Source organism: Ranitomeya variabilis, chromosome 6 (assembly GCF_051348905.1).
Source record: "Ranitomeya variabilis isolate aRanVar5 chromosome 6, aRanVar5.hap1, whole genome shotgun sequence".
In the NCBI taxonomy this organism is placed as follows: Eukaryota; Metazoa; Chordata; class Amphibia; order Anura; family Dendrobatidae; genus Ranitomeya; species Ranitomeya variabilis.
The window spans coordinates 541,415,753-541,432,745 of NC_135237.1; the positions used below are offsets into that span (position 1 = coordinate 541,415,753).

Consider the following 16,993-nt stretch of genomic DNA (forward strand, 5'->3'; position numbering starts at 1 on the left):
CTTCAAGGGCACCGATCTCCCCCCTCCCTTATCAGACGAGCACTGGAGTGTCACCTCCAGTATCCTCTTCTGCAGCCAGGCCTATTGCCGGACATCAGCCCTGCCCACCAGGTTTTACCCTCGGCTGTACAGAGGCACATTCCAGCGTGGCGTCCGAGCAGCCCCCACTGCACCACCACTATTAAGAGCGGATGGTACAAGGAGGCGGACGGTTCCTCTCCTCCTCCCTGCTAAAGGGACGATGGATTGAGGACTTTTCTTATCCCTGCACCGTCCAAACAGCAGCAACAGCACAGGATCTTTTCTACCTTCTGACCTGCTGAACAGAGCTGCATACTGGGGTAAATGTCGGGACTCGAGCGGTTGGAGGGCTCTGCGCATTTTCCCCCGTTCGGCGCCGGCTGGCTTCAAAATTTAGCCCCCGGTTTCGGGTTTGTGTAGGCCGCAACCTGGAACTCCAGCCCATGCTAGGCCGCACTTCAGGCTCCGCCCCCCTATTCAGGCGCCTCTCATTCAGGACGAGAGCTCTATTCTCGGCGGCCATCTTCATCCTCCTGCCATTTCCGGACACAAGCTCATCCGGAAGTGGCTGCTGCATCGCCCCGGCGGTACTCAGACAGCGCTATTCCAGACGGGGGACTCAGAATCTCGGTAAGGAGAATCCTCCCTCCGCACCCCTCCCCCGCACGCACCCTGGCAGCATAAAGGGACTAGCGTTCCCTGTTTTTAATACTTAAGACCTGTAATTTCTGGTTGTCCAGCAAGCTCCGGTCTTAAAGGCACGGGTCTTAAGGGTACATGACCGCATTCCCTGGTCTTAAAGACGCATGCGCAGTAGTCGCTGGGCTTATAGGTTCATGTCCAGCTTTCCCTGGTTTTGTAAAAACACATGACCAGCATTCCCTGGTCTTAAAGGTTCCCTAGTTTAAAAGGGGCACATTACCAGCATTCTCTGCTCTTTAAGTCATGACCAGAAGCCGGTCACCTTTCCCAGAGAACTTAGTTCAAATGAGCTCAGGAGCCCTCCTCCGCCGCTGATCCCGGCTCTTCCCAGAGTACCTAGTTCCCCACAAGGGGCTTCACCTCTGGCGTAATCCTTGAAAAATGCCCCGGTCTTAAAGACATATGACCAGCATGCCCGGGTCTTAAAGACATATGACCAGCATGCCCTGGTCTTAAAGGCACGTGACCAGTATGCCCTGGTCTTAAGCACATGGCCAGTATTCCCTGGTCTTACGCACATGGCCAGTATGCCCTGGTCTTACGCACATGGCCAGTATGCCCTGGTCTTACGCACATGGCCAGTATGCCCTGGTCTTACGCACATGGCCAGTATGCCCTGGTCTTACGCACATGGCCAGTATGCCCTGGTCTTAAAAGGCACGTGGCCAGTATGCCCTGGTCTTAAAAGGCACGTGGCCAGTATGCCCTGGTCTTAAAAGGCACGTGACCAGTATGCCCTGGTCTTAAAAGGCACGTGACCAGTATGCCCTGGTCTTAAAAGGCACGTGACCAGTATGCCCTGGTCTTAAAAGGCACGTGACCAGTATGCCCTGGTCTTAAAAGGCACGTGACCAGTATGCCCTGGTCTTAAGGTCACATGTTCAATCCGAAGCTGGTCACCCTAACTGAGCTCTGGAGCCCTCCGCCGCTGATGCCAGTTTATCTCAGAGTACCTAGTCCCCCTCAGTGGACTTTGTCACTAACCGCAACCCATGGTTTCTCTGGCCAAGAGATCGAATCCCTCTGTGAACCCTCTGTGGCTCGGAGTGCTCGCAGGACCGATATACATGGTCCCTCTCCTACAATGGGAGCCGTCGGCTAGCAGGCAAGTATTCTAGAAAAATGTACAGGCATCTAGAAAACGGAAGTTTTCATTTCCTGATCTCTCCTCTATGACTTGTTGAGAACAACGCTCTGAATATGGATCAGATATTGCCTTGGATTGCCAGAGCTTCAGAAAAAGAGGGACTCTCCTATTTATATCAACAAATTGACGAGCGGTTCCCTGGACAGAAGCCTCTACGTGGGATGCCATACCTGGTCTGATTTTTAAGGGCGACTGGTCCTTTAAAGGGCACCGATTTCCTCACCCCCCACACACCATCAACAGACGAGCTCATGCAGTGTCGCCTCCATGTATCCTCTTCTGCATCCAAGCCTATCGCCAGACAAGATGCAAGAAAGCGGACGATTCCTCCCTGTTAAGAGGATGGTGGATCGATGGTTCCTAATTTTCTACTCTGCACGACGATGGCAAGGCACTGTGTTTTCCTGACCTGCTGGATGCAGCCCCGCATTCTGCCACTTGGCAGACTAACCAGGTAGAATTTCTCATGGTATACCTACCAGTGTCCCTGCCCAATGTATCATCAATTAATATACCACAGACGGTCGGATAGCAAATCTGGTTCGTTCCGTCTTGTGGCTTCGGGTTCAGCGCTCTACCCTTCCTTAGCTGCCACATGGGTTGCTGGACCTATAGTCTCCTGGTCAGAGACCTTAACTACTTCGATTCACACAAGTAACCTTTCCCCGAAGACAGTACAGCTGGCCAATCAAATCTTCTGAGCGGGAGACTAACAAGGGATCGTATCTTTTCTACAGACCCATCCAGCAGTGGAAGCGTTGTCCAGGACAGTCTAGATCTAAGGGATCTTGGTTCCAAAAAGGGGGAATGAAAAGTAAGACCGATCCTGGACCTCAAACTTCTAACAACCTTTGACAAGGTTCTCCTTTTTCAAATGGAGTTCCTCCGCTCAGCCATTACTTCAGCAGAAAAATGTGGAGTTTCTAGCATCCATCGACATTCGGGATTTTTACCCTCACATTCCTATTTTTCCCCTCTACAATAATCCCTTCGCCTTCCATTCGCGAACAGCATTTTCGAGTCACGACCTTGCCCTTCGGCCTGGCTACCGCACCAGAGTGGTCGCAAAGGTCATGGCGGTTGTCATGTGCCTCTTGCACCCTAGAAGCATGGTCGTCCTGCCCTATTTGGTCGACTTTCTAGCCGCTCTTCCAGGACTACGCTGAGTCGTCTATATCTCTTGCAATACCCTCTCTCTTGGGCTAGCAGTTAAACTTAGACAAGTTTTTCCTCATTCCCAGCCCAGCAGATCCTTTTTGAGGATGATCCTGCACAAGAAGGATGGTAATCTTCTCTCGAGTCAAGGTCGTGGCCTTTCAACAGGTAGCTCGGCACTTGGTCACTCATTCCCTCGGCTCATTCAAATCGCTAGGAGGGTTCTGGGGAAAAAGACGACAATGGAAGCAGTTTCTTTCGCTCTGCTCGTTTTCAGCAAGTCAATCAGGCTTTCAAAGGGCAGTCTCTAAGCTCCTTCCTCATCTAGAGCCTTCTCCTGGTCCAATGGTTATTAGGGAATACCAATGCCAGTCTTCTTCTCACGATCATTGCACTGGGGATCCGAACGGTACGGCTAATCCTACAGCAGGTCCACTGCCTTCAGGCAGGTCAACCATCCGTCTTCAATTGGATAATGTCACGGCTGCGCCATACGTCAACCATCTAGCAGGTACCCACAGTCAAGCGCCGTGGCCGAGGTACCTCGCACTCTGATGGGCCGAGATCTATCACTCGGTGATCTCAGTAGTACATATCCCTGGAGTAGAACACTGGGCGGCAGACATATTCACCCGTCAGGGTTTTCTCCTCAAGTGAGTGGGAACTTCACTCGGAAGTCTTCCATCAGATCTGCCTTCACTGGAGTACTCCAGATGTACGTCGGATGGCGTCCAAATTGAACACCAATGTATTCCAGTTCATGGTTTGACCTCGAGATCCAAGACCATCGCAGTGCATGCTCGGTTCTTCCATGGTACCAATTTCCATAACCCCTCTTCCACGACTTCTGAGATCTTTTTGGAAGCAGAAAGGGCCCCAGTGGTCCCGGGAGACCCACACTGACAATGTCAGGTTCTCTCGCTTGCCGTACTAGTATTTTTTCCGTCTTATTGCGACAAAACTGCAAATATGGAATTTCTAGCAGGAAGTCTTCACCTGTAGTTTTTCTCTATTGCGTACAGTTAGATCTGTGGGACCTTAATGGTCCTGGGGATCTTACAGTAGACTCCTTTTTTGATCTGGACAGACTTTACTATCAGGGATGGTCGCTCCCCTTGTTTCTCTGCGTTCCTGTCATCCTGATGAGTTTTCAGAGCTCGCCACTCTGTTCTTTCAGACTTTTTCCTTATTACCATCAAGGCAAGGTCGCCCTCATGCCATCTCCTTCTCTCGTTACCAAGGTGGTATTGTATTCCCACTGTCGCAGGAGCATCGTCCTTCTCTCATCTCTTTCGGCTCCAGTCCACAAAACGGAATGGGTTCTCCATAATCTGGAAGAAGTGAGTGCTCCGAGTGGGTACGTATCGAGGACGGCATCCTTCCGAAGGTTGGACACTTTACTTGGTCTTCTCGATGGTAAGAAGGCTTCCTGACGGTCACAGGAAGGGTTTAGCCATTTCATCATCCATGTTGGCCTGGTGGATTCTTTTCACCATCCAGGAGTCCTTCCGTGCTAGATGTCAGCCTATCTCCCTGTCTGAGGGCTCTAGACACCAGACGTCGGCAAGCACGGCCGCAAACTTGCGAATTCCTCTAGTCCGCACGCATTCTTGAAGCACTATAATTCCCACACTTCCACAGATGTGAGTCTGGGCAGGCAGACTCTGCAGGCCGCAGTGACGCACTTGTAAGTAGCGGTTACACCGGCCTGATCTGATGTTCTCCCCACCAAGGGACTGCTTTGGGACGTCCCACGGTCTGTGTCCCCCAATGAGGCGAAGGAGAAATAGGGATTTTTGTGTACTCACTGTAAAATCCTTTTCTCCGAGCCATTCATTGGGGGACACCGCTCCCTCCCTATTATTAGTTTGTGCTTGTTTTATAATTTGACATGCTATACTCTCATATGTAATGTGACATGCTATACGCTCATATGTTGTTATTGATCTCCTGCTTTTGCACCGAACTGGTTAGCTGAGAGCCAGCAGGAGGGTGTATACTGCAGGGGAGGATCTAACTTTCTTTGTATCACTTAGTGTCAGCCTCCTAGTGGCAGCAGCATACACCCACGGTCTGTGTCCCCCAATGAATGGCTCGGAGAAAAGGATTTTACGGTGAGTACACAAAAATCCCTATTTCTAATAGCAATGTCTCTCTCCGTTTCATTGAAGCAGCAATGCCATCTGCGATTAAACCTCCTCTTGGGGACAGGCAAAACAAGTTCTTCCGCTCCTTTATAAAAATGCCAGGAGTTAAATCCTCAGCTTGTAACTTGTTAGTCGCTGTAAATGGGTGATGAAGAAATTCCTTCAATTTATCCACCTGTGTCCATTGACCTTCATGTAGTGTTATCTGAGGGTTGACCATATCTATAAGGAAGGGCACAACACGGCACATGTGATGAATATGAAAGAGGTGTTAGGCAGCTTCAACAAGATCATCTAATTGAAGAATCATTTTGCTGTTCTTTTGTAGTAATATCTGCTTGTTCCTCCGTTATGGGAACAGGACTGTGGCCTTCCATCTCCAACATACTGAATGTGAAATGTTCTTCTAGCTGCTGTTAAACTTCATTATTCTCATTCATCAGTTTAATTGTACTCATCATGTTTGAAGCATTATCAGTTACAATAGCAAGAACCTGTTATTTTGTGAGTTGCAGAACTTTTTCCACTAAGACCTGGAGAAACTGGCTGCTGTGATCAGCTTCAGTATCATCTACTGCCAGCTTCTTGGTGACAATTTTTTTTTTTTTGTTTTGTTGTCACAAACATTGAATGTTGATAGCAAAATAGTTCACTCTGTGACGTGTGCAGGCATCCATTATAACATCTTGAATCTTTTTAACATCTTTCTTTTGGTTAAGGGCTTCTTCAGTCACAAATTTTCTAATACTTTCTCTTTCCGGAGAAACACCAAGTTTGCATTCTTCCATTAAGAGCTGTAAAAGCTGGTTATGCAAATAGTAATGGTACACTGTCCTTCACAACAAGCTCGATGAGCCGTCTTTTAAACACATCTGCTGTCATTGTTACAGTAACTTTTTCACTTGCAAAATATTTTGTAACGGATATTTCAGACGCTCTTTCCTCCTTCTTTGCCTGGCGGGAAGTGCTTGACTCTAGTTTCTAGGTGTTGCTGTGATCTTTTTCAATCACAGCTTTGTAAACTTCTGGGTGGCAGTGTTGTAAATGTCTTTTTAGATTGGAAGCTCTTGAAGGAACATTTTTTATCAATGCCTGAGTATGCAGTGATTTTGGCATTTCAGCATTTGTTTTCATCTGAGTCACTTATAGGGTATGTGCACACGTTGCGGATTTTTCCGTGCAGATTCTGAAAAATCCACAGGTATAATGCCCTGCGTTTTACCTGTGGATTTACTGCGGTTTTTGTGCGGATTTCACCTGCGTTTTTACACCTGTGGATTCCTATTAAGGAATAGGTGTAAAACGTTGCGGAATCTGCACAAAGAATTGACATGCTGCAGAAAATAAACCGCATCAAATATGCGTGGAATTTTCCACAGCATGTGCACAGCGAATTTGGTTTTCCATAGCTTTACATGCTACTGTAAAACGCATAGAAAACAGCTGTAGATCCGCAGCGTCAAATCCGCAACGTGTGCACATATCCATACACTAACACTCAAAATGTTTATCTTGAATCACTGTGAAATGCTCAAATACAGCTGACTTCATAAGATGCTTTTGTAATTATGTAAATTCGCTCTAAAAATTGTCATGTAAAAAAAAAAAGGTATATTGAAATTCTTTCAAGAATAGGGAATCACACATTGTTTTATTTCTATCCTAAATTATACAATCTTTGCGTAAATCAGTAGGACAAATAAGTATAAAGTTTCTAAAATATGTTAGATAGCTTTACTCTAAACTTTCAATGTCAGGCTTGTCTCTGGGTACAGCTCGCTAAATGTTTCACATCCTATTTCTTCAGTCTATGAAAAGGGGAGGAGGGAGTATGTTTGTGCTGAACTGTATTCCTCATCGATCCTGTTACTGTATTTCGGAATTTGAGATGTTCGAAAACAGTTTTTCCCCTTATATTCTTTGTATAGTGTATGCAAATTATCTATTTAGAGAGGAAGAGGACTAGAACTCTAGTGCCACCTATTGGAAGTAGCAATCCTAACAGTCAATGTCGACCCTTTAACGATCCTTGTCACATGACTTAGGATAAAAGCCAAATTAGAATCTCAATTTGCAGACACTATTTTTTGGGGGTACTGCCCCTCGTCAGTGCAAAGTGGAAATCTGGTTTGGCTGTGTGAGAGGTGTCTGACCGGGATCCAAGAAGTATTGTTTCTCCTTGTGGAGAGTGATATGTTAAGCATGTCGAGGTGAGGAGACTTAAAGCCGCAATGCTCCTCTGGGAAATATGCAAATTGACTCTTCAGAGAGGAAGAGTACTAGAACTCTAGTGCCACCTATTGGAAGTAGCAATCCCAACAGTCAGTCGACCCTTTAACAAAGTCATCAGAGCCGCTAATTTCTCCAAACAGGAGCTAAGAGGAAAAACACACTAAAACATCAAGCATACACAGACAACATATACTGGACTATTGTTGAAAGTTTAGATATGCTTTAAGAAGTACTTACTCTTAATTATGCTTTCATGTTCACTCCAGAAGTTCTGAGATTAATGCAAGCATTCCTTCCCTGTGTGTTTAATTTATCCCCTTATCTGTAGAGGAGCTTCACTACTAATCATGAACATAAACTGCCGCATAGATTCATCTCGGCTAAAAGTCTAGACCTTAGATCAGGAATAGGACAGACCTTTATAGGACATTTCATAACTTTCCCAAATTCTTGTGAAATAAATATTCCCCACAAACTGCATTTAAAAACTACTGTACACAATTTATTATGTATGTCCCTAATGAAGTGCAAGAAAAGTTTTTTCTGGTCGAGCTTTTCTTATTCCAAACAACACAGCTAGTCTGTATACAGACCAGGGTTGTGGAGTCTGTAAGCCACAGTTGCGACTCCGACTCCTGGATTTTATCAGGTTCCGACTCCAGCTCCTTCATAAATGGCCAATTCGTAACAATAAATTTACTGTTGTAACACATTAACATCGTGCTTATTCAGTTTCTCACCATCATATAAGAAATCAGACCACTTAGAGCAAAAACTATATTTATTAGAATATAGCAAATAACTTTTATAAACTTTTCTAAACTCTTGTAAGTAAATATGCAATAAACACTGTTATGCAGTTAATAAGAAGAAATCTATAAATTTGTCCTCAGAAAAAGTATTGCCTCTGTCAGATCCTCCTTCATGGATGCCCTCAAATCTGATCTAATTATTTTGAGAGCAGAGAACAACCTCTCTACACTAACTTGGGTTGGTGGCAAAGCAGTAACCACTCGGGCAACATCTCTGACAATGTCAGGATACAGAGGAATCGCTTGTTGCACTGTTATTTTTGATGAACGGTCAAATTTCTCAGTTTCTTTTAGTGCACATGAAAAATTCTGCTGAAATGTACTGGCTGTGTTCTTTGATGGGGATGACTCTTCTTCTATGCGGGAACGCTTTGCACGGTCCTTGTGATCCAGATATTTTTCGAAATTAAATTCTTCATCAGTTGATGAGGGTGAAGATGTGGCAGGACGACCAAATTCTTCTTGTTCCTCCTGACTGTTCTGCAACCCTTTCTTTCATCCTTACTGCTATGTCAAACAGAGCTTCTTTTCCTTTAGTTAGCTGTTGATCATCTAGAAGAATCCGATGCATTGGGTCTACATGAACAGCTGCCAAAAGAATGTTATTTTGTAATAGTAGCTCCTCTCTCCGTTTCATTGATGTAGCAATGCTACTTGCAATTAACCCTCCTCTTTGGGACAGGCGAAACATCAGGTTCTTCCACTCCTTTAAGAAAATACCTGGAGTTAAGTCCTCTGCTTGTAATTTTTTAGTCACTGTAAATGGGTGCTCTAGCAATTTTTCCAGCTCAGTCACCTGATTCCACTAACTTTCATTTAGCGTCAGTTGAGGGTTAGCCATGTCTACAAGAAAGGTTTTCAGTTCAACCAAGCGCTGAATCCTTAAGTACTGCCCCATCGTGTGGCTTGATCAATAATTGCCCCTTTTCCAGCTCGTCTCTTCAAAATTGAGTCAACTTTAGGGGTTCTGGCAACAGTAGCCAATTTTCTCACCTTGCCAATCAGTGCAGAAGCATGTCCTTCTTGCAGACTGTCTCTTATAGCCAGCTATAGGGTATGCACAACACAGCGCATGTGATGAATGAAAGAACGTATTGACACAGTTTCAACAAGATCATCTAAACTATCATGTTGCTGTTCATCTGAAGCAACTTCAGTTTGCTCCTCAGTTACAATACTGTGTTCCTCTATTTCAAACATTTGTGTCTGTGGACCCAGAATGTTCTTCTAGCTGCTGGTCACCATCATTACTCTCATTCATTAGCTTAATAGTACTTATCATATTTGAAGCATTGTCAGTTACGACAGAAAGAACTTGCGCTTTTTTAAGTTCATAACCTTTTCCACCAAGACCTGGAGAAACTCACTGGTGTGATGAGCTTTAGTGTCTTTTACTGCCAATGTCACAAACAAATCGGACATTGATGGCAAAATAGTTCACTCTGTGACGTGTGCAGGCATCCATTTTAAGAAACAGAAAGCGTCCCTTGAGAGTTTAAGTTCTTTTGTTTAAAAGCTTCTTCGATTACTAATTTTCTAATACTCTCTCTCTCCATAGAAACACCAAGCTTGCGGGCCATTTCCCCATACAGACACATAAAAGCTGGTCGAGAAAATAATGAAATAGGCACACTATCCTTTACAACAAGCTCTATGATCTGTTTTTTAAATGTATCTACGGTCATTGTCACAGTAACTTTGTCACTGACAAAATATCTTGCAACTGATGGCTGCAAAGTTCTCTGCTCCTTTGATTGGCTGGAAGAGCTGGGCACTGGTTCATTGGTTTCGATGTAGTCTTTCACATCCACTGCTTTCAGTACTTCTGGATGAAAGCGCTGTAAATGTCTCTTTAGATTAGAAGCTCTGGTAGGAGCATTTTTATCTTTGCCTGAATATGCACTGATCTTGGCTTCAAAGCATTTGTTTTCGTCTGGATCATTTGTCATACACTAACAGACATAATGTTTTCTATCTTGAGTGATGGTGAAATGTTCAAATACAGCTGATTTAATGTGACGTTTCTTTGACATTCTCAGGTTTTTAATTCTGCATTCCCAATCCAAATGACAATTGTTTTTCCTAAAAACAATTGTACAAAATTATTGCCAGGTCGTACAACTGATATAGTGGTCAGTAATACTGTTATTCCTCATGTACTCAGTTAACTGATGCAAAGTTTGTTGAAAGGATAATACTTCTTACAGTCTTCCTATTCTGAGTAGCAGCTGTGAGATTCTTGGAAGACGCACACCTAGTAAACATCTAGTCTAGAAGAGGAGCTTTACTACTAAGAATTTGCAACACCTTTTCACTTTCAGTTTCATACATTGTAAGTAGGGGGGTTGGGGCAGCATGAGGTTAACCAAGTATAAGATTAGATAAGGGCAGTGGAGAACAGTGACACACAAGAAGTAAAGGTACCGTCACACAACGATTTTGTTAACGATATAGTTGCTTTTTGTGACGTAGCAAAGATATCGTTAACGAAATCGTTATGCGTGACAGCGACCAACGATCAGGCCCCTGCTGGGAGATCGTTGGTCGCTGCGAATGATCAGGACCTTTTTTTGGTCGCTGATCACCCGCTGCCATCGCTGAATCGGCGTGTGTGAGGCCGATCCAGCGATGTCTTCACTGGTAACCAGGGTAAATATCGGGTTACTAAGCGCATTTACCATTGTAAATGTAAAAAAAAAGAAAGTAAAAAAAAAAAAAAAAAAACACTACATACTTGCATTCCGGTGTCTGTCACGTCCCTCGCCGTCAGCTTCCCTCACTGACTGTGAGCGCCGGCCTTAAAGCACAGCGGTGACGTCACCGCTGTGCTGTGCTTTACGGCCGGCGCTGACAGTCAGTGCGGGAAGCTGACGGCGAGGGACGTGACAGACACCGGAATGCAAGTATGTAGTGGTGTTTTTTTTTTTTTTTTTTTTTTACATTTACAATGGTAACCAGGGTAAACATCGGGTTACTAAGCGCGGCCCTTAGCTTAGTAACCCGATGTTTACCCTGGTTACCCGGGGACTTCGGCATCGTTGGTCGCTGGAGAGCTGTCTGTGTGACAGCTCTCCAGCGACCACACAACGACTTACCAACGATCACGGCCAGGTCGTATTGCTGGTCGTGATCGTTGGTAAATTAAGTGTAACGGTACCTTAAGAAATGTCTCTATCTCAAGCAGAACTGCTTATCACTGTTCATAGTTTGATAGAACATATATATTTGAGTAACATTTATAAAATTCATATGAAAGTTCAATTATGAAATATTAATACATTTTTTTTTTTTTTTTTAAAGCTGGAGTCGGTACATTTCTACCGACTCCTACTCCAACCAAAACTAACTCTGACTCCATGACTCCGACTCCACAGCCCTGATACAGACTGATGTAATTAAGATTTTAGACTTGTCTGCAACCGCCTGTTGTGGAATATGAGCTTGCTTGATACAGAAGTGGGAGAGATGGCTATTCTAGACAACAGTTTTTTTTTTTTTTAATTTTTTTTTTCTCTCTAGACGTGTGTGTTTTACGGATGACCCGCGGGAGACAAATGCAGGTGGAGCAGCAGCACCTTATCAGCATGGAAAAAATCATGGATATTCTTTCTGAGCCAGCACAAACCTTGCACGTCAATCACAAGCACCTCAAGGCAAGTTCCTAATATTTTTCTTTTTATGTAATGTCAAATGTATGAACCTATCGCTCATGAAGATTGAAACCATACACTTGGCTTTTAACATATTTGCTAATTGTTTGCTTTTTATAATTGTACTTTAAATGCTGTAAGAACATGTTATAACTGTTGAGCGCCAGACATGTTACTCCAGTCGTGAAGCTGAAGCGGATTGTGACTAATTCGCTGGCGGGCATTTCCACGACTCCCCGTCCTGCTCAAGCTCTGCCCACTTTTTTGGTTGAGGTGGCTGCTACTGGCATTAATGTCAAGTTGGTATATTTTTCGCACAACTTCTGAGTTGCTCAAAAATTTTGCAACGTTTCGCGAAAACTGTCGAAAAAACCTTGCTGAATCCGGCCCATAGTCTCAATAACAGAAAACATGCGTATCCAGTTTTCACGTGATGTAAATTCAATCTTGGGTCTATTTTAAGTTTTACTGTCTTTTTAGAGACTGAATGGCTGCAGTTGTCTTGACCCGATCTCGATAGCCTCATATATGCCAGTGAAATGAGGAGTTCGGGTCAGGATGCTTGCAGCTAGTATGGAAATCTGTACACAGACCATGGAAGAAGAGTGGAGGCTCCCAGATCCCAGCGTATAATACCGTAAATGTAATATGTAAAAATAATCTTTATACTCACCGCGACCCATCCGGTCCTCTTCACATCTTTGGATCCACGTCGGCTGTGCTGAAATCCCCACGTCTCATAGTCTGTTTTTTATGCCCGGGAAAGGTTTTGATCATGTCTGCAAAGGGACATCTCGGTGTGAACCGCGAGCTTTGTGGGGATTTCAGGGTGGCCTACAGCGATGTGGGTCGGATCGGTGGCAGTGAGGGCCAGAAAACAGGATTTTTGGTTGCTTACCGTAAAATCTGTTTCTCGGAGCCTCCATTGGGGGACACAGGAACCATGGGTGTATGCTGCTGCCACTAGGAGGCTGACACTATGCACAAAAAAGTTAGCTCCTCCTCTGCAGTGTACACCCCACCGACTGGCATTATGCACTTCAGTTAGTGAGAAAGCAGTAGGAGAAAAACAACAAGGTTGAAACATAACCACAAACATGAGAACTGTAAATGTGAGAACAGTCATAGAACATAAAACAGAAACTGAGAAACATTGGGAGGGTGCTGTGTCCCTCAATGGAGGCTCAGAGAAAACAGGATTTTTGGTTGCTTACTGTAAAATCTGTTTCTCGATCGCCTCTCATTGGGGGACACAGGAACCATGGGACGTCCCAAAGCAGTCCCTAGGGTGGGAAAAACAGACTTCCATCAGGTCGGAGGACTCAACACTGCCGCCTGCAAGATCCTTCTGCCTAGGCTGGCGTCCACCGAAGCGTAGGTATGGACCTTGTAAAATTTGGCGAACGTGTGGATGGAAGACCAGGTTGCCGCTTTGCAAAGCTGTAGGGCAGAAGCCCTGTGGTGCATCGCCCAGGAGGTGCCAACTGCCCGGGTAGAGTGAGCCTTTATCCCAAGAGGGGGCACTCTGTTCTTGACCCGGTAAGCCTCCAGAATTGCCGTTCTGATCCAGCGAGCAATAGTCGCTTTTGAAGCCGGTTGGCCTCTACGCGTGCCATCAGGAATGACGAAAAGAGAATCCGTCGTCCGGAAAGCGGACGTTCTATCCAGGTAGATCCTCACTGCCCTGACGAGGTCCAGCTTGTTCAACGATCGCTCCAGAGGATGAGTAGGAGCTGGACAAAAGGAAGGTAGAACGATGTCCTCGTTGAGGTGGAAGGTGGAAACCACCGAAGGAAGGAAGGCGGAAGCCTGAGGACTAGTGTTGAGCGATACCGTCCGATACTTGAAAGTATCGGTATCGGAAAGTATCGGCCGATACCGGCAAAGTATCGGATCCAATCCGATACCGATACCCGATACCAATACAAGTCAATGGGACTCAAGTATCGGACGGTATTCCTGATGGTTCCCAGGGTCTGAAGGAGAGGAAACTCTCCTTCAGGCCCTGGGAACCATATAAATGTGTAAAAGAAAGAATTAAAATAAAAAATATCGCTATACTCACCTGTCCGACGCAGCCGGGACCTCAGCGAGGGAACCGGCAGCGTTGTTTGTTTAAAATTCGCGCTTTTACTTGGTTACGTGAATTCCCGGCTTGTGATTGGTCCGCGTCCCGGCAACATGGCCGCCCTGACCAATCACAGCAAGCCGTGACGAAATTACGTCACGGCTTGCTGTGATTGGTCCGCGTCCCGGCAACATGGCCGCCATTAACCAATCACAAGCCGTGACGTCACGGGAGGCTGGACTTGCGCACTTTTTAAAAAACGCGCGTGTCCAGCCTCCCGTGACGTCACGGCTTGTGATTGGTCCGCGTCCCGGCAACATGGACGCCATTAACCAATCACAAGCCGTGACGTCACGGGAGGCTGGACACGCGCGTTTTTTAAAAAGTGCGCAAGTCCAGCCTCCCGTGACGTCACGGCTTGTGATTGGTTAATGGCGGCCATGTTGCCGGGACGCGGACCAATCACAGCAAGCCGTGACGTAATTTCGTCACGGCTTGCTGTGATTGGTCAGGGCGGCCATGTTGCCGGGACGCGGACCAATCACAAGCCGGGAATTCACGTAACCAAGTAAAAGCGCGAATTTTAAACAAACAACGCTGCCGGTTCCTTCGCTGAGGTCCAGGCTGCGTCGGACAGGTGAGTATAGCGATATTTTTTATTTTAATTCTTTCTTTTACACATTTTTACATTAATGTTGTTTCGATACCGATACCCGATATCACAAAAATATCGGATCTCGGTATCGGAAATTCCGATACAGCAAGTATCGGCCGATACCCGATACTTGCAGCATCGGAATGCTCAACACTACTGAGGACCACCTTGTCTTGGTGAATGACCAAGAACGGTGGTCGGCAAGAGAGGGCCGCCAACTCGGAAACGTGGCGGATAGAAGTGATGGCCACAAGAAAGGCCACCTTCCACGATAGAACTGAAAGGGGAATCTCCCTGAAAGGCTCAAAGGGGGAAACCCTCAGAGCATCCAGTACCAGATTTAGATCCCATGAATCCACCGGGGCCCTATACGGAGGGACAGCATGGGCTGCTCCTTGAAGGAAGGTCTTAACCTGTGGCCGAGAAGATAGTCTTCTGAAAAAGGATGGAGAGCGCAGAAACCTGGCCCTTTAGGGAACTAAGAGCAAGGCCCGAATCCAGTCCTGCCTGAAGGAAGGCCAAGATGGAAGGCAGTGAAAAGGACATAGATGAAACGCGGTTGGACTCGCACCAATGGAAGTAAGCCTTCCAGGTACGATAGTAGATCCTGGAAGACGAAGGCTTCGAGCCTGGATTATGGTGTGAATCACCCGGTCCGAAAGACCGGACGCTCTTAGAACTGTGGTCTCAACAGCCACGCCGTTAAACTGAGCGACCGAGAATTCGGGTGGCATATCGGACCCTGAGACAGCAGATCGGGCCTGTCTGGAAGGCGCCAGGGGGTGTCCGCGAGAAGGTTGACGATCTCCGCGAACCAAGCTCTCCTGGGCCAATCCGGGGCGATCAGAATGACCGGCACCCCTTCCGCTTTGATCTTCAACAGTTTGGGAAGCAAGGGAAGGGGTGGGAACAGGTAGGGCAGCGCGAACCGTGACCACGGAATGGCCAGAGCGTCGACGCCCACTGCAAGAGGTTCGCGAGACCTGGAGACGAACTGAGGAACCTTGCTGTTCATACGAGACGCCGTGAGGTCCACATCCGGAGTCCCCCATCGAAGACAAATCTGATGGAAGACTTCCTGGTGCAAGGACCATTCTCCTGCCGCGAGACCCTCGTGGCTGAGGAAGTCGGCGGCCCAATTGTCCACGCCGGGGATATGCACCGCGGATATCAGCGGAACCGTTGCCTCTGCCCAGAGGAGGATGTTGGATACCTCGGCAAGGGCCAAGGAGCTCAGAGTCCCCCCACCTGATGGTTGACATAAGCCACAGCCGTGGCGTTGTCCGTTTGGATTCGGATTGGTAGGCCCTTGAGAATCCTTTCCCAGTGACGGAGGGACAGAAAAATGGTCCGAATATCGAGGACATTGATCGGCAGAGATGACTCCTGCGCCGACCAACGGCCCTGAACAGTCAGGTGGCAAAACACCGCACCCCAGCCGAGCAGGTTGGCGTCCGTCGTCACCACTTGCCAGTGAACTGGGAGATGAGAGGTGACGTCAACCACCAGTTGAGAGACTGTTTGACCCGGGGAGAGGGTCGGATCGGATTATCCAGGGAGAAGACAGACCTGTCCCACCTATACAGAATGGCTTGCTGGAGGGGTCGCGAATGAAATTGGGCGAAGGGATTCGCTTCCAATGTTGCCACCATCCTCCCCAGAACCTTCATTGCCGATCGGAAGGAGGGAGGCCGAGGACCCTGGAGCAAGCGTATGTCCCGATGAAGGATGGATCTCTTGTCTTCAGGAAGAAAGACTTGGGTCTGAGGAGTGTCGAAGAGCATGCCCAGAAAGATGATGCGCTGAGAAGGAATAAGGCAGGACTTCTTCCGGTTGACCAGCCACCCGAAACGGGCTAGGGTGTCGAGAACGATGGACAGGCTTTCGTGAGCCTGAGGAAAGGACGGAGCCTTGATGAGGATGTCGTCGAGTTATGGAAACCGAACCAGGCCTCTGACCGTCAAGATGGCAATCAGCGCCACCATGATCTTCGTGAAAACTCTTGGGGCGGTTGCAAGACCGAACGGTAGGGCGACGAACTGAAAATGTTCCAGGAGCACCGCAAAGCGCAGAAATCAGTGATGTCCCAGGAATATCGGGACATGGAGGTAGGCGTCCTGAATATCTATGGAACACAGAAATTCCTGAGCCTCCATGGAAGCAATTACTGAACGAAGGGATTCCATCCTGAAGTGCTTCAGACCAACTCTCTTGTTCAGTAATTTGAGATCCAGAATGGGATGAACCTTGCCGTCTTTTTTCGGTACCACAAAAAGGTTTGAATAGAAACCTGTGAACCGTTCTTTTTCTGGGACGGGAACGATTACCCCGGCTTTGAGGAGAGAAGCGATGGCTGCGAAGAAACCTGGAACTAGAGCGGGGTCTCTTGGAGGTCGGGATTCGA

The 16,993-nt window shown here is 46.7% G+C and overlaps 1 protein-coding gene across 2 annotated transcripts in view; it reads left to right on the plus strand.

Moving 5' to 3' along the window:
- ATAD2 (ATPase family AAA domain containing 2) overlaps positions 1–16,993 on the plus strand; it is a 67,100-nt gene that overhangs the window by 44,479 nt on the left and 5,628 nt on the right. For both annotated transcript variants that reach the window (XM_077271174.1, XM_077271173.1), the window contains exon 26: positions 11,736–11,869. In XM_077271174.1, coding sequence (XP_077127289.1) covers positions 11,736–11,869 — 134 coding nt within the window. The remainder of the gene's footprint in view (positions 1–11,735; positions 11,870–16,993) is intronic.